A 17,476-nucleotide genomic window follows, 5' to 3' on the forward strand; every position below is an offset into this window, starting at 1 on the left:
TTGGCATCCGAGCTGACTTCAGGTAAAACGAGACACCCTGAGCCTCACTTTCAAGGGCAGAAGAGGGGAATTAAGTGGGTCAACTCAAGACCTTTTTACTACACTATTCTCACAGGGCAGCCCACCCTTAGTGAGCATTCATTTTTTTCTTAACTGATGGTATAAAATACATTAAGCATTAACCCCAACCAAATACTAATTCCTGTTAAGAAAATAAGATTTATAATCTTTATTATTTACTTACATATAATAAATATAATACAGAACAAAAACATCACACCCATTGATTGTATTACACAGGCTGTTCATCAGAATACATTACATTTTCTTTTCATTAGCCCTTTTATAGGGTTTTGGTATTGGATCTTAAGAATTTCAATCTATAAACCTATCAACACAAGAACAATCCTCCAATTTTCACCTTTACGCATGTTTCAAATTTCATATATATACTGATTTTGTTAAAAATATATAAGCATTGTTCAATATTTGCAATATAGGCCTTTAATTTCCATTCATTAGATCCCTATTAATATAGAGAATTTCAAAATAATAGTTTAAATCAGATTTTAATTAAAAATACTTATCCTATATTTTTCATTTAACTGACACCCCCGTCCCCCCTCAGAAAATGAAGTGACAGGACAAAGACACTCCAGGCAAAAGCCAACGTTCACTTTTAAAAAACAAAGGGTAAAAGTTCTGGTCCTTGCTTCACCTGTAGAATTCTGGAATAATGGAGACACCAATTTGGTATAAAGACGGAAGGAAGAAACCAGAAGCCAGAGTTTCTGAAAAGACATGCATCTTCATTTCACATTTACTACTGCCATCCTGCTGTTTTCTTGGCTTACAATCACTGCATCAAGCCATAATTACATGTTTTTCTCTGCATGAATATACTTAGCATTAAACGGAAATTAGATAAAAATGCTACATTTCTTTTTTATCAAAAATAGATCAAGGTTTAACACACTCTGAAATCAGATATTTAAGTGCAAATGCAATATACATCAGCAATTCACGTTCTGGTCTCACTAAGGAAAATGGTTAAAAGATTATACAGAAAGATGTTTCATAGAGGATATATAGCTGGAACTAGCTGTGCTCTCAGAACATCTGAATTATCAGCAAACTGTACAGACCTCATCCAAACAAAAGTTTTCTTCAGTGAAAGCAGCTTCTGCTTTAAAAGTGTTACTCAGAATTCACTGAAACTTAGTACAAAATGTAATGCCAGAAAGACCATCAAAACTACTATTGGTTTTGTGCATCTTTTACCGCACACAAGCTTTAGAAGTTTCACAAATCAATCTGTATAAACAATTAAGAAGTTTCATAAACAATTTTGTTTTACTAATACCCACTCCAAAGTGAACTTATATAAATTTCAAATCATTACAAGGACTCCTTCAGCTGTACAATGCTGAAGCTGTATCACATACTCATTACTCTTCTCTAATTCCAGTCAGATAACATCAATTTGAACAACTGGCTAAGCTTTCAATATAGCTTTGTGTAAACAGCCTCTCATGATTTTCAACAGAGCATTCATTTGTAACTGGATTGTATGTGGGACTTTAACACCACCAAAAAAAAAAAAAACCCCACCTAAAAACCCCAAAATACAGAGAAGAAGCTCCTTAGTATGTACACTCTTCAGATATAATTTCTCTTTTTTTTTTTTTTTTTTTTTTTTTACAATCACAGGGCTTAATTTAAGCATTCAACTTCAATATGAAATTATTTAAAACACCTACATTCTGTATTAAATCAAGATCAAACAGAGAGAGATCAATCCAATACACTATTGCATAAGCACTTCCTATATGTAATTGGGCTATGTAAGAAATTACCCCGATGATTTTACAGCTGATCCCATATGCTGCCCAGTAAGATTCATTATTTTCAATTACGACTCTTATTTTCTTAAAGTTTTTTTTTTTTTCTTCTCCTACAGGAAAGGGATACTGTTTGGCTGGAAAGCCCCTGCTGTTCCCCTCCCTAGAGGAAAAACAAGGAGATTCTAAAAATATTTTAGAAATTACTCATCCTGATAGAGGAACTATTTCAATTGGCATGCAAAAGGTCAGATTTAGGTAGAAGAGAAACATCACCTATAACACAGACAAGGAAGACTTGTGGGATGGCAACATCAGTAATATATTGAAGGATATCTCTAAGGAAAACAGTAGTTTGCATATGATAAAATTAGTTCTATGCTAAATGGCTAATTCCCCTCAGCGTGGTAAGTGTGGTTGGTTGGTTTTGTTTGGTTAGGTTTCTTTAAAAAAATGTCAAAAAACTTCAGGAACATACGTGAAGAACTACAGAAACATCCCTGAATAATTACTTCTGAGGCCATTCCAGTATCCAGTCATATTTCTTCTGCAGAACACATACAAAATTTGTGCACCTTCCCTGACAAAAGTCAAAAGTTCATTAAAAAATAAAAATAACATTGGATGCAACTTTATAAACTGAGATGCAGCTAAAGAACTCTGCACTTGTAGAACTAAACAGCTGCTTTCTACAGAAATCCTCAGAGAAAAGCCTTTTATGCTTTTGAAAAGTAGGAAGTGAAAACTAGATGAAATTCTGGATGCGTTCCACATCACAGTAAGCATTCTAGAAAAAAAGTCTGGTTACCTGCTAATACCAGATGTAATGATGCAATACTTTACCTCAGAGGAGAGTAAGAACACAGATAACTAAGCAGAGTCACATTTATATGCTAGATTTAAGTTTTAGGTTAGCTTTCTAACAATATAGGTAACTAGGGCAGTTAAAATACAATTAGAATAGCTTTACCTAGAAGGAAGTGCCCTGTTACATTCTTTGCAAAGTGAATGTAAATAGAAATGTCAGATTGGAAATCAAGAGGAAATTGATCCTCAAGGCTATGATGACTATGATCACATATTCTCACTATCAACAAAAAATTCTCCTAGAATTATACAGGTAAGTGAAGTGGTTAACATTTCTTATACTGCTGATTTTAAAGAAAAGTCATATAGCAAGACAAATTTGCCTTCAAAATAACTAAGCTGCATGCTGGCTACAGGGAAATACTTTTTGTGACTAGTTCCAGTAGCATGCTTACCACTTTTACCAGCACTAAAATCCCTCAAATTTATATTACTGAGTCTTAAAGCAAACCACTCCAAATGTATGCTGCAGACAGAAATACTGCAAAGGCATAAAGGTCAACCTGACTGCAGAGTTTCTTTTCAATAAAGTTTTACTTTATTAATGCTGTATATGACTCTCGTGGGCTTTGCATCAAATCCCAGTCTAGCCAAAGTAACTTTATTGGAAAAACAAACAAAAATCCCCAGTGAACAGACTTTGTAAAAATTTAATGATATAAATGAATATATATATGTTAGAAGATTTATATTGGTACTCTACCCCAGAATCAGATTATGTATTACTATAGCATTGCCTAACCCTGAAATTTAATGTCACTGTCATGCTGTAAGTGCAGCTTCAGAATCAGCAGTGCAACTATTAATTTATATGGCGCATAGTACAATAAAGTAGAAAAACCACACACAAATTGCATCAGTTTAGAATGGATGTTTGTCCAAAAGGTAACGAAGTGTTGGGCAGAGTGTATTTTATTGACACCTTTAAACGCTCTTATCATTCTCATCATGATTTACCTGATAAGCCTGAGGAAGTTCAACATGAAAGTTACGTGCTATGAAATGTTTGAGTGAAACCTGAAAAATATTTGTAACAATTTTAAAAGCAAGAATTAGTTATCAGCTCTCACAACACATGGTATCATCCATATTTCCCTGAGAAATCATGCCCTGCAATATCCAAAGTAAAACAAAATACAGCATTAATGCGATCCTGGATTAGATAGGAAAAAAAAAAAATATCATGCATAACAACTGTTTATGAAACAACACTTAAATGCTACTGCGGTTATAACTATTAAATTGCAGACACTACATAAGACAGTCATAACAGAAACGGTAACTAACTCAAAACTTATCCCAAATGAAGAAAACTGATTAGAAGTACCATCCTATAGTTAGCCATATAACTCAACATTGTGATATTAACATTACTTTCTGTTTCTTGATTTTTGAGTATGCCACTTCTTAACCTCATTCACAAACATACAAACACTCTGCCTTACCAAGGCCTATTTTCACATAAAATTTGTAAGTCTGTCCATAAAGTCACCCTATGTCTAAAATTTAACTGTTTTTTCCCCTCCTCTGATAGCTTAGCTCAGTAACTTAATTTCCCTAAAATGGGAGGATCTTTTAGTAGGGAACAGGAATGATAACATTCAACACAAAGAGATGGAACCAAGAATTACAAAGAAATCGTTTTACCACCTTATTTAAAGCAATCATAGTTGTGAATAGCAGTACCTAGGCACAATGGGGATCATGAAAGAGAATGACAATTACAACAACACACACCAAGAAAAGTAATTTGCAGGCTCTCCTATTTTTGCTAGTATATTACAAAGAGGTATGCAATGCGTATACCAGCATACTGGGTCAAGTATCACACACAGCACCATGGTTTGTCATTTGAAGAATACTGCTGCTTAACACCTTATTTCCACAAAATGTATTTGCAACACCACAGTGAGATAATCAGGGAGTGCTTCAGCCTCCCTGCTTCTGAGTTTCAGCGTGCAGTCCACTCCAGCCCAACTCCATGACAAGCCAGATCAGCCCCCATCCCCTTACACAGATTTCCACAGGCAAAAAGCCAACAAGCAAGATGTGGTGCATATGGGGCAACAGAAACATCGGGTACTCAGCAGTATTCATGTGCCCCACACTTTCTAAGTAACAGTTGAGCACTGATGTTGCATGTATTTCAGTCCTTTGCTGAATTAGTTTCACATCTACAGCAGACCATGGTAGTGAACATGTTTTTGGCATGACTGAAACCTAACAGAGTAGACAGAAAAAACAAATCTTTTTTCCCCTTTGTTCTGGAGTGCAGCACACATTACATCAAACTATGCAAGACTCACCAAAACCCTAAAAATGAAGGCATGCTACATGGCATTTGGCAGATTATCATAATTTCCTCCACATATAAAACCCAAACAGCTCAAAAACCTGAATCAGACACAGAATAAATTGTTGGTTGTCTCATAGGATTACAGTAATTAGTTCAACTGTTTGACAGAGCAACACATGTAGTATTCATTTTCCATTTTGTAGGCATGGGAAATCACTGTTCCTTAAGCATCTAATGACATTCAAAGAAATGCTCGAGATCAAAATTCATTATTTTTTTTAAAGTGTATGTGCTTCCTACAAGAAATAAATCAGAATAAAGACATTCCCAAATTGAAACAGTATGAGCAATGACAATTTATGCTAGCACACAGAAGTAAAGCATTTATGAGAGCGCTCCTTCACATTCCAGTTGTGTCATGAGGAAGAAAAACCCAGCATGTCTCCATTACGTCAGAGGTACCTGAGAATCAAAGCTAAATCTCTTGTGCATTTACCAAGCACCCATTAGAGCTACACAATTTACATTTCAAATTAGACATTATATTTATAAAATATTACTGTACTAAAAATCACAAGATTTTATAGAAAAAGCTCATCACATTCTATTAAATGCAGGAACAATGTTACATGTCATAGCTTCCGTAATTAAAACTGTAACACATTTCTTGTAACTACAGGGGCACCACTGTTTAAAAATCCTTTCAGGAAGGACATTTTGCTTTGTTTCTTGTTCTTTAAAGAACTGTAATTTAATGCAAAAAGACTGCTCCAGCTACCTAGTGCCTTGAGATTAAAATATTTAATATATTTTAAAAAAAAATAATGCATTTTTGGTAAGAACAAAACCAGTGAGAAGGCCCTAACTTTAAGTTTACTGAAAAAAAACCATTCTTCAACATTCCTGGGTTCAGACACAGAAGAATATTCTCCTAATACATGGGGGACTATGATGTTCTTTCACTTTAAACCATGAACATAAGGACAAATATGAATAGCAATTGCCCATTATACATTACTGCTCCAATTCTATCAGTATGACCAATTTCAAAAGACAGTATTATGATATTTCGCTAATAATACTGTAATTGCCCATCTGAAAGCATACTCAAGTTTTCCCAGGCTTAGTCTACTGATACCACAAGTCCCAACTGATTCAAATTTGTAGTTAATGCCTGGCATTATATATTTGGTATGATCTCATTGAAACATATCATTAATTGAAAACAGACATTAGCTTTTTATTGCCAGCAAGCCTTAACATTACTTCTAGGAAAAAAGGTTGAAGCTAACATCTTCTAATTTGTCATAATTTAGAGGGGGGGGGGAAATCCTTAAAAAAAAAAACCCAAACCAAAAACCACAGCAAAACAACTATGGAAACTCCACTTCCCAAAAAATCCCAGAAAATTCTACAAGTCAAATGTAAAATTAGTTCTATATATTGCATTTTTCAACCCCTCTACTTGTGGGGTTTAGGAATTGAAATGTGAAGTTTCTCAAAATTCCTACATAAATTTAATAAACTTTTTGTCTGTTTTTGGTTTGTGGGGGTTTTTTTGGTTTGGTTTTTTTTGTTTTGTTTTGTTTTTTTTTTTTTTAATTCCTCTTTCAGGTGTCCAAAGAAGGATGTTCTATGTCATCTTAAATAGATCACTGAAACTTGTAGTGTAATCCAGTATTAAAAATTGGAAGGAAAAATTTGATAAAGGTGCAATATTTGACCACAAGAGCCCCAGGTTAATTTTTTTTTTTTTTTCCTTCTCTACTTACAGGTTTTTACATTAAATACTAGCTGCTGGCTATTCCTTCTAAATGTATAGCTAAGCACATTGCTTTCCTGCATTCCCTCTTATCTAGTAGTTTTATCACCAAAACACCAAAATTTCTTTTGGAAGGATCATTACCAAGTGTCAAAACATGAAAAGGGATTTGTGTCATGCATTCTTCTGTGTGTGTGCAAGGATTACTATTATTAATAATCTTGTTATGTAGAAGACAATACTGTTGGCTGAAAATCCACCCTACATTCATTATAAAAAAATAAAATCCATTAAAAGTTAAAATTAACTTTAATATAAGTGTCTTGTAGGCCAGAAGTTGGGAAATGGCACTGAATAATTTAAAATATTCCTGAATACAGCTATTCAAAAGTTTTCAGAATCGTATAGGACAGAAGCTCTGCAGTGGAAGGAAGATACAGGTTATAAGGAAAATGTTCAATTTTAGAATAAACTTATTAATACAACGGGGCGGGGGGGGGGGGGGGAATCAATGCAAACACCCTTACCTTTCAGATTGTTTAGCAGATTACTATAGTGCCAACCCATTGACTGAAAACTTTCACAATTAATTTGATCTCTTTCATAACTTGGCAGCTATGCATGTGAAGATTTTCAAATTTAGCTTTCCATGTGAGATAAGTGGGAATAAGAATGGGTTACAGAATCAGTCTGTTTAAAACAAACATTGATTTTGAGAATGTACACCCAAATGTACTGTAATTAGAAATATTTTATCACTCACTAAAATTTTAAACATTCCAGATTGTTAGGTAACAAAAGATTTTTAAACATCGGCACCCCTTGCCATTACAAGGCTTCTCAAAATGGCGTAAGACAATATATATGTAGTGTTCCAGGACCATTCAAAGATCCTGCCTCAATAATTACAAGAATGCACTTAATAAATTATCATTCTATTTTCTTCTATTAATATGCAAATAGTTTATACAACATAAAAAAGTTAATTTGTACCTATTACAGGTAACATATCTATTTAGCTTTTCATCTGAAAGCCTGTAAGACTTGATGACCTGCGAACTTATTTACATAACTCATTTGAAAGTATTTTTTAAAAATAATATTGTCCAGCATTTAACAAAATTGTGAGTTAAAAAAAGAACGAAATCACTTAACAGCATTTGTTTTCTTGATTTTGTCAAGTAACTTCACCAGCTCAGTGTTATAAGGCAGGTTGGTTGCTCAGATGGACTAAGACTCCCTATGGTGATAGGTATGTAGTTAATTTGTTCATTTATAAAACCAGATGAAAGCAAGAAAGAGGAAAAGTTTAGAGTTTCAAAAGAACTGAAACTTCTTAGTTTTACTACAAATTCAGAATAGGCACTGAAACATGATTCCTTAGGACTCTTCCAGAAGATTGTCTCTTCGCTGGGCATTATTCCATTTTGAAACTAAAAAGGAAAAAAAAAATAATCATCAGGGCTACAACATAATTAAAGATTACAAAAAAGGAATCACCATATGTATTTGTTTCCATCTTATTAATAAAGGAAATAACTTGTGTGTCTTAAGCTTAAGACTTCACAATTACTGTTTTGGTTAGAATATTTTTAGTTTCATTATTAGATTTAAGCAACATTAAAAAATTAAAATATACATCTCATCATGCATGTAATTCTATGCAAGTCTGCATACATTATTTAAAAACTAAAGCCCTGAAGCGTAGGGCTAAGAATGTCCTAAACTATGTCTATCTTTATGCTCCAAGACAGTATCAACAAACCATGTAATGTTCCTGCTAGTCATTTCTGTAACCTCCTCTTAGGGAGGGATATTTTTCAAATTCCCTGGCTATTCTACTCTAGTTTCCCTATCCTTATCGTAAGAAATATTTTCCCTAGTATTTAATGCAATTTAACAACTTAATCCTTGTCAACCACAGACACAAGGACTCCTTCCCATTTTCTACACCCATAATGATAAAAGCCTGGTCATGTCCTCTGAGCTTCCCTACATGTTCTTCATGAACTGCAGTAACCCAAACTGAGACCTCAACAGCATTAAAGAGAGTGAAATAATTACTTCAGATCTCTTTCACAGTATCATACATACCAAGAAGCTGTATGCCTCTTCTGGTTTACTGACTCATGTCCAATTTTTCATGAATGTTTTAATACTCTTAAGTAAAAAACTACTTTACATTTCAAAACCATTGACCAACAATTGTATCAAGGTAAGAATAATGCTTGGTAACAAACACTGATAATTTTGAGGATACCTTTCAAAACTCCATCCATCAATACAGAACAAGATTAACTGTATGCTCTGTAAGAATGTATGCTTATATAACACAAATGTCATCATGAAAACCACTGATCTCCTTTCTCTGTATTGTTTGAAGTTTATTAAGCATACCTTTTGTCTATGAACAGCAACTCTCTCCATCTTGTGAAACACTATGCATAGGAATGAGACTTTCACACTGCTCACTTTCTTCTGGCATTCTAAAAAGAAACAAATTTATTTATTTAAAGTAATACTGAATTGCTTGTTATGAAGCCAATACAAGTACTAAGTATGCTAGTTGTTTGAACTTCAGCCATTAAAAACACACAAAGACCCCTTTAACTTCATAAAGTATACTCGTTTGCACAATTTTCACTGCATGTTCTGGGTACAGCAACTATCATAGAGGCATTAAGGGAAAAAAAAAAAAAAAAGAAAACTGACAGCCACTAGGAAACTTCTTTTAAAAGGGAAACAGACTTCACATCTTTCCATTTTCTGAACATTACATAGGTTAATAAATGGATTAGCAACTACTACTATTAAGAAATTAGTACACCTGAATATAAATGAAAATACATACAATATTAGTACTGTGGCTTATTAAAAAGTATAGGATATTGGAAAGGCTAAAGAGAGATAAGATTATACTTTGTGACTGCCCTACCTCTGAATTCGATGTTTTCTACAAATAAAGGCAAAAATTCTTCTGATTCCCACCATCACTGGATCCCAGTTGTTATAGTGACATAATAGAGTTGCAATGAAAAAAGAAAAAAATACAGGAACTGCCCCTGCAAAAAATAACCAGGAAAACTGCACCTGGAATTAAAACACAAACATCATTCACTCAAGGGTAAAAAAAAAAAAAAAACAACCAACTAACCAACCAAACAAAAAACTGGCATACTGTATATTTGTAATACTTATTGTAAGTCTGAGATTTAGTAGGTTTAAGTTCTTTTAAATTGGGTAAAATATTACAAATATTTTTGTAAGTTATTTGGTACAATCGCTATAGCCACTTCTACTTCTAATAAATTAACTTTCTTCACTGATTGGTTCTTTACAGTGGAATACACTGTTTGTGCTGTGGCGTGCATGAAGACTGATATTTCCAAATAGTCTCATTTTTAGGTTTTAGCTGCCTGACTGCTACGAATGAGAAAGTCCTCTAGACACTTCAAAAATTCTGAATAAGAGATCTCACCTGAAAGATTTGTGCACCTGTTTATTCACTATAAATATACTGTCACTGAATCGTAACTGCTGAAATCAATGTGCACAGAAAGACTATGCTACGGAAAACTTACAATAATTCTCTTTATTTAAAAAATGGCAGAGCCCATTATTTGCCCAATTTAAACTAAATTCTACTCGTATCTATCCTACTACTTATATCCATCTACTACCACACTCAGAAGTGATCATCTCAGACGGTTTAAAACTTAAAATTATAGAAGGTCAGAGAAAACCAAGGGTGCAAGAACAAGAACTAGTCTCTGACAGACTTTTCAGGCTAACAGAGCAATGACCCGGGAGCATGGCTCCCCCTGGTGGAGAAAAATTCCAAAGTTGAAGACTGGAGAAAAAAGGTGCAGTCTGGTACCCAGCACTGATGTTCACTCTCAAAAATCTAATAAACTTCAAGTGTTAGAGCCTTACGTTATTCCTTACTGATTCCAAACAGAAATTCATAAACACGTCAGCTACCAAAAGGAATATTTCAATAGTTGTTAAAAATTTCGTTGCAATTTCTTAAGATTAAGGTTTATATCAGGTTATTACAGAATAACAAAGACTCAGAAAGTTAGTAATTATGTATTTGTATAGTTACCACACCATTTGACTGTTGTACGAAGATTGCATATATTCATATTTTAATCTTTACATTATTAGCCATGCCAGTGGCATTCTTATGTAGGTTCTTTTTAAGAAAACGGAAATGTGGTATAAAGACAAGGCTGACGAAAAGCACCAACTGAAAGTCTTGAAGTTGGAAGCTTAATTTCCATCAGTCTAACTTAGACACCTGAGACTTCAGTAAGCATAGGGCTTGGCTCAGGATCTTTTGGTGTCTGTATGGCAGAGGCATACCTGCACAAATCATAGAATACGAGGTTGGAAGGGACCTCAAGGATCACCCGGTTCAACCTTCCTTGGTAAAAGCACGGCCTAGACAAGGTGGCCCAGCACACTGTCCAGCTGAATCTGGAAAGTGTCCGGTGTTGGGGAATCCACCACTTCCCTGGGGAGATTATTCCAGTGGCCGATTGTTCTCATTGTGAAAAATTTCCCTCTTGTGTCCAGTCAGAATCTCCCCAGGAGTAACTTGCACCCATTACCCCTCGTCTTTTCCATGTGACTCCCTGTACAAAGGGAGTCTCCATCTTCTTTGTAGCCACCCTTTAAATACTGGAACACGGTGATAAGGTCTCCCTAAGCCTTCTCCTCTCAAGGCTGAACAAACCCAGTTCTCTCAGCCTTTCCTCCCATGGCTGCCCAGTCCCTTGATCATCTTTGTGGCCCTTCTCTGGGCCCTCTCCAGCCCATCCACATCTTTTTTGTATAGCGGGACCAACACTGAACACAGGATTCCAGGTGTGGCCTGACAAGGGCTGACTGAGTACAGTGGGACAGTGACTTCTTTATCTCTGCTGGGGATGCCCTTGTTGATGCAGCCCAGCACCCTGTTGGCTTTCTTTGCCACAGCAGCACATTTTTCACTCATATTGAGCTTGTTGTCCACCAGGACCCCCAGGTCCCTTTCACAGAGCTGCTCCCCAGCCGGGTAGATCCCAGCCTGTGCTGCGTTCCTGGATTATGTTTTCCCAGGTGCAAGACCTTACACTTGTCCTTGTTGAACTTCATAAGGTTCTTGTTATCCCCCTCTTCCAGCCTATCCTGGTCTTCCTGCAGGGTGCCTCTCCCTTCCGCAGTGTCCACCTCCCCACTCAGTTTGGTATCATCAGCAAACTTCATCAGGGTACATGTGATCCCATCATCCAGGTCAGTTATGAAGATATCAAACAGCACTGGGCCCAATACCAATCCCTGGGGGACCCCCATGTGTGACAGGTTGCCGGTTGGAAAAGGAGCTATTTCCCACCACCCTCTGGGTGTGGCCTGTCCACCAGTTCCCCACCCACCACACAGACCCCTTGCCTAGACCATAAAGCATCAGCTTCTCTAGGAGAAGGATGTGAGGACCCATATTGAAAGCCTTGGAGAAATTCAGGTTATGTCCACCACTTGCCCCACATCAACCGAGCAGGTTACTTTGTACACTTGTACAAACAACCACAAAATCTACAGGAGTTTGCCTTTCATTAGGGTCACTCATTTGTGCTTCTAATACTAGTAATTTCTTTTAAAAAAAATAAGAGATGTAACTTGCCCTTGTGTTACCAACATCAGCTGAAAGTCATCCAACAGAGGCTTAAAGATGTTTCTGCCATTTCAAATGCCTCGATATTGCATGAGTACATGAAGAATTAAAATTAATTTTAAAGATCTGGACTCTGTGTTTACTCAGATTAAATAGCCTAGAGATGAAGTTCTTTACTGAGAATTAGAAAAGGTTATTCCATCTTTCACTGTATTCCAAAAGAAAGTTTAGATGAATCACTTCAGAAGACAACTTAAGCTTTTTATATACTGATATATGTAACTATATATATCGCACATCTCTAAAAATGTACTTGCACACACACACACACACATAAAATATGCATAGATGCACACTTATAAACATACAAAATTCTTATTTTTTGCTACCAGTATTATCTCACACATAAACCTAATTCCATCTCACTAAAGTGAATTTTTGGGGGAGAAGTCTATAGAGATTTGTTTTCCTTGTTTCCTTAATAGCTATCATTAGTTATTTGTTTTCTTGCTACAATTTATGTCCCGAGTGTATACTGCAGATACTTTAACAGCAACACAAACACAGTTATCTTACCAATGAATGTTTGATTATTGTTGGAATCACTGCAAGGTTTTGCTGTATTTCCATGCTAAAATATTCATCTAATGCTAATATGAAACATACTGTATCTCACATGTTCGTTACACGAGCATTTATTCAGGGTCTGACTCTCCTTTTATTTTGCAACGACTTTCGTTTTTTTATTTTTGTCCTTTTATTTTTCCACTTTATTTTCCAAATTCCACACTGACCATTAATTAAACTGAAATAAAAGTTGTGGTTCCCCCCCCCTCCCCATTTTTACATGCCTGCCAGAAAATTTCGGAAGTCAAAATGTTCTCATTAGAACTTACACTTTGCTGATGAAAACACTGAGCAGTAAAGCTTCTTTTTGGCAGGAAACATTCAAAGTGCAAAACTTGACTAATTTCTTGTATGTAAGTCAGTCTCGTGCAAATAAATACACACTTCAAAAGAAAAACTCAAATGTAATGATTGAAAACAAGTCATAAATTGAACCACCACAGATAATGCACAAACCCACTTGCTTCAGGGAAATCACTACTCAGAGAATGCTCAGTTTAAGTTATGGTCCAGGCATAGTCAGGATTTTTCTCTTCTCATACTTTCACATTTCTGTTTGGACAGAGCTTACCAACTAAACATAACTGCGTTTGCTACAAGACTCAAAAGAACATCAAAGCAGTGTATGCAGCAGCAACTGGCAGAGCAAGACGACCAGATTTCAAAATTTCACAAGTACTATTGTGTAGTTAGTTCTAAGTTTGGTCAGTTTTCCCCATTTTTATTGATATCATTTTTATCTAAACTATTACACAACTAAACTGCTTCCTAATTCACATAAAGATTTATCATCTCAGTAAAGAACGTATTTCAGCAACAAATTGTATTTAGGCCAAGGTGCTCAAATGTTGATTAATTCACTATTTTCAACCTAGAAAACACATCAACTGGCACATAGTTTTACCTCCTGCCTTCTAAAAAACTCCTGCAGCCTCTCCATACCACATGACTATAAGCACTTTTAACATCAGTGAAATACAGGTGTCACCAATGGTCAAAATGCACACAAGCATGTGATGGAAAATGTTTACTTTAGCCAAGTGACAAATACACCTGTGTCTACACTGAGAGGCACCAAAAGGCACAGCCATAATGGACTATGTGGGGATGCCCTGCCAAAAAAGAAGGGCATTATCACTGTCAGAAAAATTAAGCTTGCTTTAACAACAGATGCATTACAAAATCAGGTTGAAAGCTATTTCAAAGAGTTAAAGAGGTGGTTTAACTTTCAGACTAAAATTTTAGCAGTAGGGATTATTTAAATCCTAAATAAAGAGCGGAAACAAGTGATCCTGCCTTCAGGAAACACAAACAGTTATGTGACCTCAATTTAAAGAAAAAAAAAAAGCCAAAAAAACAATAACTGCATGCTTGCAGTATATGCTAAATAATCACTATTCACATGAAATTAAGAATTTTATATTCCCTGCCACTGATTAAATATTAAATTCAAATATTCAAAGTTAGAGTTAAAGTTCATTGTGGTGGGTTGACCTTGGCTGGATGCCATAATTAAATATTTAAAACTGAGAATTCTACCCCACCAGCATGAAAAGTATCTATACAGTTTGAAGAGTAATATAAACTAGCTCCATATAGTTTCTATTCTAAAGTCATATTATCAGATTATTTTCTTTCTTTACATGCAAGGTTTTTTTCCAGCTATCACCTCAGTATCAGTGAAACTATACCAACTTAAAGGAGGACTTAAGGACCAACTTAAATGGAAGCCTAAGGTCCACATGAATCTAATACCATGCCATTAAGCCTTGTAGCTGCTACACTGCTTTGTGATAAACCTGCAGATTTTTGGTTTTGTCACTGAGTATTTTCAAGATAGGCAGTCCATAAGAATTCTATCATTGTAAAGGCATTACTTTAAGATGTGCTGTACTTGCAGTTGTTCTTTAATTCTGAAAAAGTGCCTGTTCAACCTAAAGCATTTGACCAGGCATTGCTCATGACTTTGGGTACTTTTCACACAAGCTGCATCTTCACCAAATATATTTAAGTGTGCAAGTGCATGCTTGCAAGTGTAAAATTACTGTAACCGTCATTATCAAGAGTATTAATTACGACACAGTTCAACAATTATTGACAAGTGACAGAAGTAAAATACTGCTCATTGTATACATTGTTAAAAATAACACTGCCATTTAATTCAAAGAAATTCTGTTAATAATGCTCAAAACTTAGTAGTACATTACCTTTTGCATGCACATGTCAGCTATTATGGACAGAGGTATTGTAAGGCTTAGCGCAAGTGTGCCTATCAGTGATGAGGTAAGAAAGCAGCCCCTAAAAGATAAAAAAAAAATTATAATAAAGAGGTCTTATTTAAAAGTTAAAAGAGAACTAAAGTAATACATCAAACTGCAAGAAAACATTTGATCAAGCTTAACTGTTAGGCATTATTGGGTTTAGTAATAAAAAAACTGAGATACCCACACTCCATCATAAATCTGTAAAACTTCATAAAGTTCTTAACTAGACTATTGACACCTTCTGGAGTGAAGTTTAATTCCCATACAAACCTTTTAAGATGATGGAAAATTCACCACTTCCCATGTAGAGACTCCACCTAGAAAAGTCTGCATTTTGTTTCCATTTTGAAAGTTTAATACCAGCTTATAACAATTAAATCTGTTTTGCCCTAGTCTGGTTAATTAAAAAAGAAAGGTTACTGATGTCTAGAAATCGTACCCAAAACCAGAAATATTTTTTTACAAATAGACAAATTCTTGAATTAGCAGACCCCGTTTTTTAAATTTCACTCTAAAATACACCCTTGAAATCATTCTTTGGAGTCTCAGTAAGAGTTCTCCACATTCTACAAGTGGTCTCATCAAATTTCCTAAGCAGGAACAAAGTCATTAGACTTCTCTAAATCACTGAGTCACAAAAAGCCATTATAATTTATTTAAGTGCAGAACAACAAAACTACATGCATATTCAGAGTAGTACTCATTAACAGCCACAGAAAACTAACCCTTTTCGCCAAATGTCTTTGCAAGTCATATTTAGTTTGCAAATGAATGAAGTTTAAACAAAGAAAGAAAAAAAATAAGAACAAGAAAAAACAACAGAAAACCCCAGAGAACCTCAAAGTGTATGTAGGACAGACCTAAGAAAACACGTGATCTCCTGAGATCTTTGCCATTTCGATATAAACCTAAGGCTCTATAAATAAAACTTTATGAGCCTGAGCCATTTTGATATCAAGTAAAGAGCATAACATCCAATAAAAAACTGCAATTCCCATTTTATGATCAACCAAGTCAAAAGTTACCAAGCATAGTGAGGCTTGTTAGCAAATACTCATCTAGAAGTAGCCTGTTCTAACATATGAAGAAAATAAATAGAAGGGGGTCTCTACCCAATTCAAATCAGTAATGTCCAAGTACTGAGTTGGCCTATTATTTCAAAGGCATCCAGAATTTATTTACTTATTAAGTTAAAGGCAATTCTTCTCATCCTTGGCAAGTACTGAACACAGTACCAGCTATGCTTTTTTGTGGAACTGCAATCAGTTCTGCACACAACTAATTTTAAAGATGGAAAAACCTGTAGTTGCAATTTTTGTTAGAATTCTGAAGTTTGTTTTTTACCTACTTAATCTTTATTCTGGCTACTGTAAAAATTAAACAGATGCAGCAGGACTGAATCTGCATTCGTGAAATAAGATTCACTGAAGAAAATGCTATTTCAGAAGAAAATGCTATTTCAATTGACCTCACAGAAGTTTGCTAACACCTTTTAAACACAAAGATTTGAACACGCATTTGGAAAACATTGTCTAGAACATGACTTCATGCATGTATTTCTCTAGTTAAATTACAGGAGTACTCCCAGACCAAGCCATTAGGTGCTCCCATACAACTGACTTTCAGCCAAGCAAAAACAACCAGTTTGGATATTTGTAATCACTTTGCATTGTTCTGTGTCTTCAAAACAAATAAAAATATACACAGATGAGAAAGGTATAGAAAGAAAAGCATTTTAGATACTCTGCATATTTGCAAACTTCCTCCCCAGTATTCTAAATTCCCTTTTATACCATAATACCTCTGTATCTCTGCACTGACTACTTCTGACTTAGAACCAACCTGTCCACCAGAACACTGTAAATGAATAAACAATACAGAATCTAATGAAAACTTACCAGCAGGTTTAAAAAAATAATAGTAATTATGAGTCACATTTACCACTACATTATTTAGTTGGTAGTATGTGGTTGGGTGAAGTACACAAGTAGGTTAAATTACATAATTTACTTCCAAAGAAAGAGTAGAGGACCATACAAGACAATACAAGGCTCTTGGGACAAGAGCCAAGTTTGAATTTTGGGGGGTTTTGTTTGTTTGTTATTTTACCTATGTTGAAATTGCACTTAACCTTTTTACCAACTGATACTGAACTGCAGTGTA

At 35.1% G+C, this 17,476-nt stretch overlaps 1 protein-coding gene across 5 annotated transcripts in view; it reads right to left on the reverse strand.

Moving 5' to 3' along the window:
• Positions 1-214: 214 nt before the first annotated feature.
• The window catches only part of SLC35F5 (solute carrier family 35 member F5), a 38,692-nt gene continuing 21,430 nt past the window's right edge, over positions 215-17,476 (reverse strand). For all 5 annotated transcript variants that reach the window (XM_074828619.1, XM_074828621.1, XM_074828620.1 and 2 more), the window contains 4 exons: positions 15,257-15,347; positions 9,702-9,856; positions 9,164-9,252; positions 215-8,199 (listed from right to left, as the gene is read on the reverse strand). In XM_074828619.1, coding sequence (XP_074684720.1) covers positions 9,171-9,252; positions 9,702-9,856; positions 15,257-15,347 — 328 coding nt within the window. In that variant the 3' untranslated portion in view covers positions 215-8,199; positions 9,164-9,170. The remainder of the gene's footprint in view (positions 8,200-9,163; positions 9,253-9,701; positions 9,857-15,256; positions 15,348-17,476) is intronic.

This window comes from Strix aluco, chromosome 6 (assembly GCF_031877795.1).
Source record: "Strix aluco isolate bStrAlu1 chromosome 6, bStrAlu1.hap1, whole genome shotgun sequence".
Lineage (NCBI taxonomy): Eukaryota > Metazoa > Chordata > Aves > Strigiformes > Strigidae > Strix > Strix aluco.